Source organism: Lacerta agilis, chromosome 14 (assembly GCF_009819535.1).
Source record: "Lacerta agilis isolate rLacAgi1 chromosome 14, rLacAgi1.pri, whole genome shotgun sequence".
Taxonomy (NCBI): Eukaryota; Metazoa; Chordata; class Lepidosauria; order Squamata; family Lacertidae; genus Lacerta; species Lacerta agilis.
In genome coordinates, this window is record NC_046325.1 from 40,261,873 (window position 1) to 40,277,916 (window position 16,044).

General features: G+C 45.8%; 1 protein-coding gene across 1 annotated transcript; it reads left to right on the forward strand.

Annotated features, from left to right (window-relative positions):
• The first annotated feature begins 1,705 nt into the window (after positions 1–1,705).
• VPS25 (vacuolar protein sorting 25 homolog) lies at positions 1,706–9,343 on the forward strand. Its single transcript, XM_033170416.1, has 6 exons — positions 1,706–1,846; positions 3,907–4,052; positions 5,322–5,375; positions 6,451–6,539; positions 7,640–7,715; positions 8,773–9,343. Exons 1-6 carry the CDS (start codon positions 1,797–1,799, stop codon positions 8,883–8,885), a joined length of 528 nt encoding a protein of 175 aa, XP_033026307.1. The 5' UTR covers positions 1,706–1,796; the 3' UTR covers positions 8,886–9,343.
• Positions 9,344–16,044: the final 6,701 nt, after the last annotated feature.

Consider the following 16,044-nt stretch of genomic DNA (forward strand, 5'->3'; position numbering starts at 1 on the left):
CCCCCAAGAGTTAAATGATAACTGATCAGAGGCAGCTGCCAGAGAGCTATGAGATTCAGGTGAGGGTCAGATGACTTGTCAATCCTAGCAGGTATATAAGAGGACGACCCAGCCTGCCCAGGCCTTTGCTTTCTATTCCCGTATGTTGTCATCCACGGAGCACAACTATGCTCAAATTAACAAAGAGGCATGTGCCATTCCCTCTGATGCAGATCTGATATATATATATATATATATATATATATATATATATATATATATATATATATATATATATATATGGGGTGGGGGGGTTGCACATGTGCTCATCAAGCTGTGTGTGGGAATTATCCTTCCGTGTGTGGTGCTGTCAGGAGGGGGTCGTGCAAATGCTGCGCATTGTGCAGAATGGAAATATTTAGGTGCGATGTTCTATCCATGGATGCAGGGGAAGGGTGCAGAAGCTAAAGGTATCTGTCTATATGGCCTTTCCAAAGGCCAGGTTATGCAGTCAGCTGGGACCTGTAAAAAGCCAGGCCGGGAGCCACCTTAAGTTGAGGCTGCATAGGCCTTGTGGTGCATGTGATTCAGATTCTATTCAGTTGAACCTCTGGTTACAAAGTTGACATTTTTTTTAGCAATGCCCCCCCTAGTGAGCCTTCTTTTGTTCACTTCTTTTTATTTCGAGGCAGTGCACACCTATGTTTGTGGAACTGAAAAACCTTTCCAGTCATGTGTTACTCCAGTCAAATCCCACATATGAATGTGGGGAAAGATGATGGTGTGTAGCCTGGTGTAAATTAATTTGTAGCCTGGGGGGATTACCACGGCGTGGACTGTCCCTGAGAACCATAGACTTACCCCGGGACAGGTGAGGGTGCTGATCCCTTATTTTCAAATCCGAAACTTGACAGCTATGGTGTATGTATATATTGTACAGTGGTACCTTGGGTTACATACGCTTCAGGTTACATACGCTTCAGGTTACATATGCTTCAGGTTACATAGGCTTCAGGTTACAGACTCCGCTAACCCGGAAATAACGCTTCAGGTTAAGAACTTTGCTTCAGAATAAGAACAGAAATCGTGCTCTGGCGACGCAGCGGCAGTGGGAGGCCCCATTAGCTTAAGTGGTGCTTCAGGTTAAGAACAGATTCAGGTTAAGAACGGACCTCCAGAACGAATTAAGTACTGTACGTAATCAGCGGTACCACTGTATACAGTATATAACTTAAAACGCCTCTTGATTTTTTTGTGTGTGCGTTTGTGTATAAAACTAACTTTAAAAGTCTCTTGCTTTTGTGTGTGTGTATTTTGTGTGTTTTGTGTCAACTTTTCCCAGCTATGGTGTATATATATATATATATATATATATATATATATATCACACACACACACACACACACACACACATATTTTCATTATATATAGATATAGATATAGATATATATATATATACACACACATGTACACACACACACACACAGAGAGAGAGAGAGACGATCAAGAGGCTTTTTAATTTTTTACGAAATAAATAATGAAATGATAATAATAAAAACACAATATTTAAACCATGCGGATAGCGACAACAACAACAAGAAAATATGAGCGGCTACAGCAGTCCGACGACACTCCGCAGAAGAGGACGCGTGGCTCTTGAGGGCTGCGTAGCTCTATGTGCGCGCGAGGCGGGGCAACTTTGCCCAGGCTTCTCCCCGGAACCTTTCGGTGGCGCTTGCGGGGAGCGGGGGGAGCCTCTCCGGGACGGACCGAGAGTTGGCGCTCGGAGACGGAAGCGCTGCTCCGCCCCAGAGGCGATGATGAGTTTCGAGTGGCCCTGGCAGTACAGTTTCCCGCCCTTCTTCACGTGAGTCCCCCCCCCCGGCTCCCCTCCTGACCCCTCCCCCCAAAAAACAACTGCACCACAACCCCTTCCTCGGCCTCACGCTTGAGTCCGCCAGCCCCCTTAGTCCGTGGGGTGGGGTGGCGGGTGGGGTGAGCGCACCCTCTAAAGCAGCCCGTCGGAACACAGAACCGTAGAGTTGGAAGGGGGTCCCCGAGGGTCATCTAGTCCAACCCCCTGCAATGCAGGAGCCTCAGCTGGGCACGAGTCGTGTATGATCTAGTTGGGGGGTTGGGCTACATGACCTTCGGGGGTCCCTTCCAACACTGCGGTTCTGTGAGTTTAAGGCCCACAGCAGGGGCGCCCTGTTTCGTGCCTGGCTGCTCCGCCCCCCCCCCCCCCAGAAAGTGCCGAACTGGTGATGCCCTTTGACACCCAAGCCTGCCCAAAGGGAACCTGGCCCAAAAGCATTGGGGTTTCCCCCCCACTCTTGCCAGTCCTTGCTGCTCTTAATTGTTGATAATAATAATAATAATAATAATAATAATAATAATAATAATATATTATTATTATTATTATTTATTCCCCACCCATCTGGCTGGGTTTCTCCAGCCACTCTGGGCAGCTCCTAACAGAATATTAAAAACACGATAAAATATCAAACATTAGAAACTTCCCTAAACAGGGCTGCCTTTAGATGTCTTCTAAACGTCAAATAGTTGTTTATTTCCTCGACATCTGATGGGAGAGCGTTCCACAGGGAGGGCACCACTGCCAAGAAGGCCCTCTGCCTCTTTCCCTGTAACTTCACTTCTTGCAAAACAAAGCAAAATTAAATTCCTTCCAGTAGCACCTTAGAGACCAACTAAGTTTGTTCTTGGTATGAGCTTTCGTGAGAAGTGTGCATGCACACGAAAGCTCAAACTTAGTTGGTCTCTAAGGTGCTACTGGAAGGAATTTTTTATTTTATTTTGTTTTGACTATGGCAGACCAACACGGCTACCTACCTGTAACTCACTTCTTGCAGTGAGGGAACCGCCAGAAGGCCGCCAAAGCTGGACCTCAGTGTCCGGGGGGCTGAAGGATGGAGTGGAGATGCTCCTTCAGGTCTAGTGGGCTGAAGCCATTTAGGGCTTTAAAGGTCAGCACCAGCACTTTGAATTGTGCTCAGAAACGTACTGGGAGTCAATGGAGGTCTTTCAGGACCGGTGTTACATGGTCTCGGCGGCCATTGTCCCTATTTTTCATGTGAAGCATATCTGTTGGCCAGCTCAGGGGAAGAAGCAGTGGTTGCTTCAGTCAAGGGGCTCTGAGCTCTCCACAGCCAAGCAGCTGGGCCCAGAACATCATCACCACCACCAGGGTTTTCTGAAAGGAGATGGGAAGTTTTTGTGTTTTTTTTAGAAAATTTATTGGTATTTCCACATTAAACAACAATTAAAAACATACAAACTACAAAAAATACAAATAACAAAAACAAAAAACTAATACATACCTAACACCACACGAACACTGGAACACACCAATTAGTTATTATTTAAATCTTGTTTCAAATCTTACTTGGGGACTTCCTCCGTTCTCTCATCTGCGTTCAGTTCGAATTTACTTTAGTAACTTTGTAACTATTTTAACATTCATTCACCATTATCCTTAATCAAAATCAAATAACATCTTAACTTATCTATGTCAACTTATTATTAACCGTAATATTTTTCATAAAAAAATTAAAACACAATCTTAACTTCTTCTATACTATTTTAACCTAACATTATATAACTAAAGCCTATTATATTCACTGATTTCACTTCAAATGTCCAATTTTTCACGTTGTTTTAAATATTCTTTAAATTTCTTCCACTCTTCTTGCACCTTCTCCTCCCTCTGGTCTCGGAGTTTCACGGTCAGTTCTGCGAGTTCCATATAGTCCATTAACTTCATCTGCCAATCTTCTACTGTCGGGAGCTCTTCACCTTTGGAGATGGGAAGTTTCTAATTCTTGATTCTGTTTTGGAACTTGCTTAGCTGGGTTTCTGAAAGGAACTGATCAAGCATGGAGCTATAGCTGTCCCTGTGATTGCGTTTAGGTTGCAGCCCAATGTGGACACGAGGCAGAAGCAGCTGACGGCTTGGTGTTCCTTAGTGCTTTCATACTGCCGGCTCAACAAGCTCTACACCATGACTGTTGCAGAGGCGCAGGAGAGCCCACTGTTCAACAACTGGAAACTGCAGCGTATCCTTCCTCCCCCTAGCCTTGCCTGCCCGGGTGAGCAGGCGAAAGAGTTTTGCTGTTTCTTTAAGATGAAAGTGCTGGCTGCTGTCATGGAAGAACAGTTCACAGTTCAGGCTTGGAAGCAGTTCAGGGTTGCAGCAATTGTTAGTTGGGCTGCTGCACAAGTGTAGAACAAGGAAAAGCACACAGAATGACTTAGCATTTTTAAACAAATGCTTTTTTTCTAGGTCAGCAGCTCTATCCTCATCTTGGGCCGGAACAGCATGTGAGTTCTCTTTTAGCCTTTTTAGTTTTGCTGAGCAGAAGATAAGTTTTTGCTTCCCAAACTTTTTTTTATACTCATTTTTCTTTGAAATGTCATCTCTCTGTATTGCAGTCTGGGTCATTGTTGAGCAGATGTCCTCAAAATATTAGTTGGCCTGTTGGATTTATTAAAAACAGAGGGACTTAGATGACAGTAGTTGACATTTCATGGTGGGCGAATTGTACCAGAATACATTTCGGTTACACAGAATATCTCTCTTCTTGAGTTCCAGGAAATGAACTTTCTGCCCAACCCTGCCACTTTAGTTCATTAAAAAGTACAATGCAACTATTTTACTTTTAGTATAAAATAGGTGGTTGTTTTTCTGCAATGACCTACCTTGCTTTGCTTTTGTGCTGTGCTGATGATGGGTTTTCTTAATCTGCACTGTATTAGGAAGCCAATTTTGCAATGTAAATATCAAGGTGGAATCAAACTTCCCCTGAAACATGGAAATTAATTACTTGAATTGTCTCAAGCTATTTGCTCTGCAGGTGCCTGCTTTCTGCACATGTTTGGGGTTACTTGAGTGGCTCTGTTGAGAGGTTGGTGGATGGTCCTGCCTTTCAAGCATAGGGTTGGGTTAATGTCATTTTAACCCCTTCCAGTTCAGTGACCAAATTCTGAGTTGGGTTCGTTGCATGCTTGGTTTGATGGGCAAATTACCATATCTGCTGCATTACTGCAGCAAAGAGAAGAGCCATTTCCTTGAGAAACTAGAATGCTTCAACTGTTTGCTCCAAGCACAGTAAACATGACTAACTGTGGTTCATGAATTTCAGTGGATCTGCTCTGAGTAAAATTTAGTTGAATACCGCCACCCCTGAATGCTGAGACCAAAACCTTTCAGGTTCCTTTAATTGTCCTGAGTTGGGTGATTTGTCCCCTTTTGTATTATTTTCTCGACTTCTGTATACCCTTTTCCTATCCTGTGCCAAGTGACTGTTTCCTTAATTGTGAAACAGGAAAGCTCCCATTGGAATCCATCATTGTGGTGTTAGAAGAACTCAGGAAAAAAGGTGGGTTCTGGTTTGTGTTGATTTTTTTGAGTTAATTTTGCGTTTACTGTTTTAATCCAGTTACAGGTAGGTAGCCGTGTTGGTCTGCCATAGTCAAAACAAAACAAAATAAAAAATTCCTTTATTTTATTTTGTTTTGTTTTAACCCAGTTCTCATTTTAAAATGCCATACGGGGGCTAACAGCTGGCATGGAAAACAAAAGCATCTTCCTTACAGAAGTAAAGGTTGGTCAGCAAATGAAAGTTCTCCACCCAGAAGACAGTTTGAACTTCCTTTTGATCACGATTGGGGGGTAGAGAAAGCAACCGGCCATCACTGATAACAGGGATAAAATGATGTGATTTTAAAATGGCAACAGAAGTTTTGAGAACTCCAGATTAGCCTGTTTCTGAAATGTTGAGATGTGTGAGCTTTTCAGCTGAATATAAAAAAGGGTATACAACCATCAGGAGATGTTTTAAGTCAATATTCTGAAATGAACAAAAAATGCTCCCCCACCCCACCCCAAAGCTGGAAGTTTCCTGACATCCAAAAGTCTGTGCTATTTGATTTTTAAAGACACACTTCAAGCTGAAATTTCTGGTGGGATCTTTCTCTGTTTGGTGGCAGGATAGGGGGAAACTCCCACTGTGCATAATGCTGTGAAAAATGGTTATATGGGTAGAAGATCATGAAACTTGAGGGTCATCTAAATCCTCAATCCCAAACATGTTTATTTGGCGGCAATTCTCATCAATTTCAGTGAGATTCAACTCCGAGTGACTAAAATCACAAGATACAGGTGGGTAGCCGTGTTGGTCTGCCATAGTCAAAACAAAAGAAAAAATTCTTTCCAGTAGCACCTTAGAGACCAACTAAGTTTGTTCTTGGTATGAGCTTTTGTGTGCATGCACACTTCTTCAGATACACTAAAATCACAAGGTTAATGTTTTTGTGCACAGACTCATCTAAGAAGTAAGCCGGGTTGCTGGGTTAGAGGATGAGGAATCGACTTCTTACACAGGAGAGATTCATTGTCTGTTGTCTAAGTACAAGTGAGCCCTGATGTTATGTGAGTGTTCTGCTTCATTCCAGGGAATCTTGAATGGCTTGACAAGAACAAATCTAGCTTTCTGATCATGTGGCGGCGTCCGGAAGAATGGGGCAAGCTCATCTATCAGTGGGTAAGAGCAGGTTCTGGACTGTGTAACCCGTATTGGTTAATGATGCTCCTGGAAGCCATTGGTTAAGGCCATGGAGGTATGCTTGAATCAGCTCCTTCCTCCCTTCCCAGGCATTCTGCCCACACCCCGCAGTGTTAAGGGCTAGAAAGTTGCTGTTATTTGTCCCAGGGAAAACTGAGATTCTCGGGACATTTTTTCCTCGCCTGATACACAAATTCTGTGCTTGTGCAATGCGGTCATGGAAGTGCAAAATGCCCACAGGCCCAAGCAGATTGCCTGCTTTGAGTCTTGATGAACAGCTTTGCAGAGCTTGAAGAGTAAGAAAAAGGTTTCCAGAGATGTGGTCTTTGGGAAGGAAATTAAGCATGGCATCTGTTTGGTTTTGGTTTTCCAATAATAATACAGTATCTCATTTCTTCATGGGCCGCTGGTCTGTTTCTGAGCACAATTTTTAAAATGCTGCTGTTTTTATCGTTGAAGCCGTGCACACGTTGGGAACTAAAAACTTGTCATCTCTTGCGTGAGTTGGGCGAATGGTGTTTGGAGAGAGGCCTTTTCAGTGCAGGCAACCCACAACTCAAATGTTCTCCTCGAGGAGGCTTGCCTGGCATCTACAGTGGTGCCTCGGGTTACAGACGCTTCAGGTTACAGACTCTGCTAACCCAGAAATAGTACCTCGGGTTAAGAACTTTGCTTCAGGATGAGAACAGAAATTGCACGGCGGCAGCGTGGTGGCAGCAGGAGGCCCCATTAGCTAAAGTGATACCTCAGGTTAAGAACAGTTTCAGGTTAAGAACAGACCTCCAGAATGAATTAAGTTCTTAACCCGAGGTACCACTGTATTCTAATGTATTTTCAGTGCCAAATGTAGAAGGCCTTCTGATACATTGCTCAAACTGTGTGTGTTTGTTTGTTCTCTTCTCCTGTTATTTTTATTGCTGTGTTTTGCTGCTCTACTACTGAATTTTTCCCCCTTTTACGAAAAGCTGTGCTTAACATTTTTCTTTGTTTTTATTGACTTACTGATCTGAGACTGGACTATTGATAAATGCGGGTCAGCGTTTTAACATTCTCTTTCCCCCTCCCTCTTCTGTTCCCAGGTGTCAAAGAACGGGTTGACCAACTCAGTTTTCACCTTGTACGAGCTGTCCAATGGCGATGAGACAGAGAATGAAGGTAGCTTTGCTTGCACCTGGCAGATTTGGCATTGTGGTGTAGAAACGGGCAAACCCAAATGATCAAGTGTTGGAGCAACTCTTGTAGGAGGAAAATCTACAACCTTTGGGTTTTTTCTAGTTTGGGGGGGGGGGGAGGCGAGTAAGGCTGCATTATGCACAGTGTGGATGGAAAGTGGAAAACCTTTGTTTCTCATAATACTAGAACCCAGGTTCATCCAATGACAGACAGAAGGAAGTGCCATATTTTTCGCTCCATAAGACGCACTTTTCCCTCCTGAAAAGTAAGGGGAAATATCTGTGCGTCTTATGGAGCGAATGGTGTTCCCTGGAGCTGAATTTCCCAGGGACCAAAAGAGGATCGTGCTTTTTATTTTACAAAGAGAAAAGGGGGGGGTGAAAGGACCCCGCTCAGCAGCTAATCAGCAAGAGATCGGGAGAGAGATAAGAGTCCCCGGCTCCCTTTCAGCCTCGCCCCCTTGCCCAGGCCTCCATTGTTGAATGTGCAGCAGAGGGAGGTTGTTTGTTTCCCCAGTGACATGTGACTGGCTGATTAGATTATCTGTCTGGAAACTGTAGAAACGGCTCCCTTTCCTTAAGAAGCTGTAGAAATGTGAGTTGAACCCCATTAAAATGGGGCTTTCCCTCTTTGCTTTCCCCCTTTGCAAAAAAGCTGCACAAATCTGAGCTGATCCTAAAAAAAACAGGGCTTTTCCCTTTGCAAAAAAGCTGCAAATCTTTCAGCTGATCCTCAAAAAACAGGGCTTTTCCCTTTGCAAAAAAAAGCTGCACAAATTTGAGCTGATCCTTTAAAAAAGGGGGGTGCTTTTAGAGGAGGGAAACCAGGAAAAAATTTTTTTTCTTGTTTCCTCCTCTAAAACCGAGGTGCGCCCTATGGTCCGGTGCACCCTATGGAGCAAAAAATACGTTATTTCTAGACCCAGTGCATGGTTACACTATGGAACCACCACCAGATGTAGTGATTGCTGCTTACCTTGTGGAAGCTTTTATGTGTGGTTGCCATATCCCTCAACCGAGGCTGTTTCCTCCTCTCCTAGAGTTCCATGGCTTGGAAGAATCCATGCTTCTCCGCGCGCTGCAAGCTCTGCAGCAGGAACACAAGGCTGAAATCATCACCCTGGATGACGGGCGGGGTGTCAAGTTCTTCTAACCAACCTTCTCCTCTGGCTTTCCGGTCTGACTGGGCAAAAGTGTTTTTTGGGTTGAAGGGCTTCTCTGTGCTCTGGTTTCCTTGCGTCAAAGGCCAAAACGGCAACGTGTTCGTCTTGGCGGCTCGGCGTCCGACTCCGGGTTTCTTCCCCCTCTGCTGCTTCTGTCCCTTTTGAGGGGTTGTGGTGTTCTGAAGATGCTCTGAATAGATTTGTAGAGGACCAGAGCGTTCGCGGGGTGCAGCTGACACGAAGCAGGTGTGGGCTCTTTGGGTTTGGCCTCCCCCAGTGCAGGGCACACCACGGACCCTGCCACTTGCAGCTGTGAGCCACAAAGTTGGGAATCAAAAACCTAGTAGTCTCCCTCCAGCAGGGCAGGAGGCCATGCAGACTGGGCTATCCACAGCAGGATAAGGCATTGAGGACTTTAGGCAAAATTAAACCACACTATTTACAAGAATGGTCCTGTGTGCTTGTGTCTCTGTATGCGTGTGTTGTTCCCCTGGGGTAGTTCATGTCTTTATTCTCTCCCCCCTCCCCCCCCCCATGACTTGCATCACCTCTTGTCATTTTTTAGCTCCGCACCAGCCTCCTGCTGGTGCATTTGAGCACTTCCCTCTCTCTAAAAAGCCAGAGCAATATTGCCCTCCTGGCAACGTGAAACTGTGTCTGCTTTACTTCTCCCCTTCTCCCCATCTAATCCTCGAGAGCCAGTGTGGTGTAGTGGTTGAGAGCGGTAGACTCGTAATCTGGTGAACCGGGTTCGCGTCCCCGCTCCTCCACATGCAGCTGCTGGGTGACCTTGGGCCAGTCACACTTCTCTGAAGTCTCTCAGCCCCACTCACCTCACAGAGTGTTTGTTGTGGGGGAGGAAGGGAAAGGAGAATGTGAGCCGCTTTGAGACTCCTTCAGGTAGTGATAAAGCGGGACATCAAATCCAAACTCTTCTTCTTCTTCTTGTGATGAAGGGGCTGCAAGACATCACCCAGGAGTCAGCAAGCCGTCTTGTTATCCAGACTAGTTTCATCATCCAAAACAGTAAGGCGTGTTTTCTCAGATTGCTGGCCAGCAACACCTTGAGAGTTAATGTTGGGCAGTGATATGATATGACACTTGTGAGATTTTTTTTTTTTAACTTATTTTTGTCTTTCTCGGTCATGTTTATCAATCCCAAGAATTCAGAGAAACAATAAGTGTAAAGGCTTTCCAGCAATTCTGCTAAGGGCTTGCTTGGGGCTCTGCTGCCAAATATGTACTGAAGAGCTTTCAAAGTAACATAACTTTGCTAGCAAATTTGCTGTGGCTGGGTTGGGGGGAGCAGATTTAAGAAGTTTTCAGAGTCTGTGTTCCGCTTCTGCTTCTCATTCTCCTTCCCAAGTGTGCAGTCGGCAAGCAGACAACCGTTCACATATACAGGTGAAACTTGAAAAATAAGAACACCGTGGAAAATTCCATTTATGTAAGCAATTGTTTTCATTAGCTACTGGAGTTTAATATATGAGATAGACTCATGACATGCAAAGCGAGATATGTCAAGCCTTCGTTTGTTATAATTGTGATGATTATGGCGCACAGCTGATGGAAACCCCAAAGTTGAAATTGTTAATTTGGGGTTCTCATCAGCTGTATGCCTTAATCTTCACAATTATAACAAATAAAGGCTTGACATATCTCGCTTTGCATGTCATGAGTCTATCTCATATATTAGTTTCACCTTTTAAGTTGAATTACTGAAAGAAATGAACCTTTCCACGATATTCTAATTTTTTGAGTTTCACCTGTATGGGCCAGAAATATAGGGTCACGCTTGATTCCACTGGAGCGGGGCCAACTTGAGTAAGTGCAGTGTCAGGAACGAAGGAGATAATCCTGCCCCCCTCTGAACGAGGTCACCGATTGCAGCCCTGCGCAACTTGGAACCTTTTGAATTCCAGAAACACTGAACCTTTTTAGTTCGGGGGAGAAAGTAAAAGAGCTGTATCTCAGATGTGGAATAATACCTGTCCTAGATATTGCTGGTTGTTGGGGACAGCTTTGGCTCCTACCCTAGTGGGGTCCCCCTTTACATTTCCTGCCATTCAGTTCCATGGAAAAGAAAATGAAAGTATGGCAGTGAGCAGCCAGCCTCCCAGTACAGTGGTACCTTGGTTCCCGAACGGCTTAGTTGTCGAACAAATCGGCTCCCGAACGCCGCAAACCCAGAAGTAAGTGTTCTGGTTTGCGAATGTTTTTCGGAAGCCGAACGTCCGACACGGCTTCCACTTGAGTGCAGGAAGCTTCTGCAGCCAATCGGAAGCTGTGCCTTGGTTTTCGAACGGTTTCGGGAGTCGAACAGACGCCCAGAACGGATTAAGTTTGGGAACCAAGGTACCACTGTATCGGGTATCTCTACCTGGTGGCAGAAAGGGTGTGCACACGAGTGACTGACACTTGGAATACCTCTGGTTCAACTGTGGCTATTGTCGACAGTCTGCTGTCTACGGCTCCCGATTTCTGCCATGCAGAGAAGCTTTCTGGGCCTCGTATTTTGGCATGATCATCTTTGGGGTGCTGTGGGCCCGCCAATGGACAAGCGCAGGGTGCCGCCAAGATTTCCCCTAACCCCATGCGCTGCACCCTGTCCATTTTGCTAATCCGAAAGCTCAGAAACCTGTGAATGTGCTGGTGTCGCCATTCTGGCCACAAGAACGCTTTAAAACTCTCTTATGAAAGGAACCCAAATACGATTAGGGTATTTGCAATCTGATACGGGCGGGTGGTGAGGGAAATCCCAAGGCACATTTTGGTATTTTAAAAGTAAAATTGATTGCAAACCAGTGGCTTAAAAGCACACACAAAAAGGAACACGGGAAATAACATTATCTTGGCTGGTATGGTGTTCTGCCCAGGGAGGATCCCAAGGCATACTTTGTTCCAAGAAGTCCTTGTCAGGCCGTTTCAAAGTGTTCCCAGAACTGAGTCGATGGCATACTTCCTGGGCTGCTTGTAGCTGCTTGCAGCCATGCGTCCCGCCAGGTCAGCATCAGGAAAAGAATTAACTGACAAGCCGGGGAGAAGAATCAACTGACAGACTAAGGAGGACTAACTTGCTGAGCCACTGTGCCTGTCAAAATGCCCTGTTTCGATTTCATGGCATCCTCTTACGCAGGGGCCAGCAAACTTTTTCAGCAGGGGGCCAGCCCACTGTCCCTCAGACCATGTGAGGGGCCGGACTATATTTTGAAAAAAGGATATGAACGAATTTCTATACCCCACACATAACCCAGAGATGCATTTTAAATAAAAGGACACATTTTACTCATGTAAAAAACACCAGGCAGGCCCCACAAATAACCCAGAGAGGCATTTTAAATAAAAGGACACATTCTACTCATGTAAAAACACGCTGATTCCTGGACCGTCTGCGGGCCGGATTTAGAAGGCGATTGGGCCGGATTTGGCCCACAGGCCTTAGTTTGCCTACTCATATTTTCTGGTGTTGAAATCTTGTCACATCAGGCTCCTGGCCCACTGAGGAAGAATATTGAGACCTTAAAAAAAAAAGTAATGGCAGCCATGTTATCCCATAAGGAAAATCCAGAAACCATATTAACGCGATTTTTATTAGGCTAAGCAAAACATTTCAAAGTTGTATGTAGTCTTTTGAATTCTCCAGAATCCTTTGTCAGGTTTGACACTTATGGGGTGGCTAGGACACAGCCGCGTAAATTTTTTTTACTACACTGCAACCCTTCTGTTTAGGCTCTGGACTAGGACTACCCATTTGTTCTTTTCTGTCGCTGCTCCTGTGTCTGATCTGCAGGAATTTTGCCGAGTGAAACACTTCCTGGTAAAAGCTTCACCCGCTTCATTTTGGTGTGTCAAACGTCTCTCGAAGGCACTAGGGCACAGCCATTCCCGCCAAAAAAAAATTGAGAGGGGCAGTTGCTGTAGTCTGCGGCAGTGGGTGGGAAAAGAGTTTTCTGATTCCTAAAAGACTAGCAGGTGCTATTGTGCCACAAACAAATGGAGGTAAAGGTAAAGGTAAAGGGACCCCTGACCATCAGGTCCAGTCGTGTCCGACTCTGGGGTTGCGGCGCTCATCTCGCTTTATAGGCCAAGGGAGCCGGCGTTTGTCCGCAGACAGCTTCCGGGTCATGTGGCCAGCATGACAAAGCCGCTTCTGGAGAACCAGAGCAGCGCACGGAAACGCCGTTTACTTTCCCGCTGGAGCGGTCCCTATTTATCTACTTGCACTTTGATGTGCTTTCGAACTGCTAGGTGGGCAGGAGCTGGGACCGAGCAACGGGAGCTCACCCCGTGGCAGGGATTCGAACCGCCGACCTTCTGATCAGCAAGCCCTAGACTCTGTGGTTTAACCCACAGCGCCACCTGGGTCCCGTAACAAATGGAGGTACATGACATGTTATCCTCCATTGGCAGATTCACGCGTGCACTTCTGTAAAAAGGAGAAAGTGTTTGTGAGCCGTGTCGTTGAAAGCGTGTCATGAAACTACCTCTCTCTGAGGATGCCCGGTGACTTTTTACTTTTCATAGAATCATAGAGTTGGAAGGGACCCCAAAGGGTCATCTAGTCCAACCCCCTGCAATGCAGGAATCTCAGATTAAAGCATCCATGGCAGATGGCCATCCAACCTCTGCTTTAAAACCTCCAAGGAAGGAGAGTCTACCGCCTTCTGAGAGAGACCGTTCCACTGCTGAACAGCTCTTACTGTCCTTGAAATGGACACAGTTTCTGCTGATGCAGCCTAGAATAAGCAATTGGCTTTTTTTGCTGCTGCGTCGCACTGTTGGCTCATGTTAAACTTGTGGTCCACCAAGACCCCTAGATCCTTTCCACATTTACTGCAAGTGTCCCCCATCCTATATTTGTGCATGCCTAAGTGCAGAACCTTACATTTGTCCCTACTGAAATTCATTTTGTTAACTTGGAACCAGCTCTCCAGTCTGTTAAGGTTTTGTTTCAATGCCAAATACAGTAAAACCTCGGCTTACGTAAACTTTGGGTTGTGAAAGCGGCAAACCCGGAAGTATTTTTCCGGGTTTCGCCGCCCGCACACGTGCAGAATCCGACCGGAGCTCTGGAACAGATCCCATTCGCAACTGGGGGTACCACTGTAGTTCATTTCTTTTTCACAGACTTGGGTAAAAGCGCAAGCTTGCGTAGATCAGAAGAAAATGCAAAAATGATGACCGCCACTTGCATTCCTGCTGCTCTTTTCATCCCATTGATCTGCCTGTTCCCACAGCTGGGATAAGGAGGTTTCCCAAGAAATTTGTCTTCAGACAGGCCTGGGATAGCTCAGTCAGTAAAATGCAAGACTCTTAATCTCAGGGTCGTTGGTTTGAGCCCCATCTTGGGCAAAATATTCCTGCATGGTAGGGGGTTGGACTGGATGACCCTCGGGGTCCCTTCCTATAATTCCATGATTCTACATTGCACCTAGGATGCAGTTTTGGCCTCACGTGGAGAGTAGGGCTAGGCAATATCTGGTTTTCAACATCGTGATATATCGCCAGCTAAACATCGCAATATAGCAATATATCACAATGTCTGAAATCAGGATGGAGCTAAGTAGAGGAACTGACTGGATTCACAGTTTCCCCCACATTGTGATTTTTGCATAGTGCACATACACACACACATCATGATTCGCGATATATTGCCAGGTCAAAAATTATGAAACCGCTATCAAAGATACAGACTTCAAACCGGTTTTGGACAACATACTGCTATATCACCTAGTGATATTGCTATACCCTAGTGGCTTGCAATGGGTGTATCTACATTACACCTTTAATTTTTAAGCTAGTTTCAAATCTTTCAACACCCCTAGCTAGCTCCTGAACAGAAGGAATACCTTGGGTCATTGCAGTTCCGTGAGAAGTAAGACAAAGAATTCCCAGCACTGTTCGAAACTTCAATGTTCAAAAGTTCCCCGTTTCCACCCACAAACAGACCTGCTCCTGGCTCATGACCTCTGACACCCTCAAACTAGAGCCTTGTGCTGTTGTTTAGAAATCTTGTGACAGCAGAGATAAGAAAGGATGCTTCCCCCCCCATCCCTTACCTTGTCTGCTATTTATTTAGCAGTACAGTGGTACCTCGGGTTAAGAACTTAATTCGTTCTGGAGGTCCGTTCTTAACCTGAAACTTCTTAACCTGAGGTACCACTTTAGCTAATTGGGCCTCTTGCCACTGCCATGCAATTTCTATTCTCACCCTGAAGCAAAGTTCTTACCCCGAGGTACTATTTCTGGGTTAGCAGAGTCTGTAACCTGAAGCGTCTGTAACCTGAAGCGTATGTAACCTGAGGTACCACTGTAAAAGGCTGCCCACTGAAACTTGCCTTATAGCTATATAATGGTAAGCATGCAGCTCTGGAGAGGCCAAATATATTCCTTCCTATATTTTTCTTCCTTTTGTTTCCAACGGACACCCTCACGTTTTTTGTGTGTGAGGGCTTTAGGAGAATAGAACTTGGAGAAGCACAGCCGTCGCGGTCCCTCGGTGGTCACTCTGTGGCCTGCAGGGGGAGCCAGTGGCCTGTCTCTGGCCAGCCATGTCTGCTGTGCGTCCATGCGCACAAACTCTTCCATTTGCAATCCTTGTCTCCAGCCCGGTGAAACTCCTATCTTTAGTATGATTCCCACCCACCCCTTGTCTAATTCCCTTTGGTGTTACTGTCCTCTGTTGTTATTGTTTACCAACTGAATTGCTTGCCAGGTTTGTGCAGGCTGCTGTGAGATTCTCCTCTCTTTCCACTGGCTTTTGGGACTGGCTTGCTCCCTTAAAGGTAAAGGGACCCCTGACCATTAGGTCCAGTCGCGGACGACTCTGGGGTTGCGGCGCTCATCTCACGGTACTGGCTGAGGGAGCCGGCGTACAGCTTCCGGGTCATGCGGCCAGCATGACAAAGCCGCTTCTGGTGAACCAGAGCAGCGCACAGAAACACCTGTTTACCTTCCCGCCGGAGTGGTACCTACTTATCTACTTGCACTTTGACGTGCTTTCAAACTGCTAGGTAGGCAGGAGCTGGGAACAAGCAACGGGAGCTCACTCCGACACGGGGATTCAAACCGCCAACCTTCTGATCAGCAAGCCCTAGTCTCTGTGGTTTAACCCAGAGCGCCACCTGCGTCCTTGGCTTGCTCCCTTAC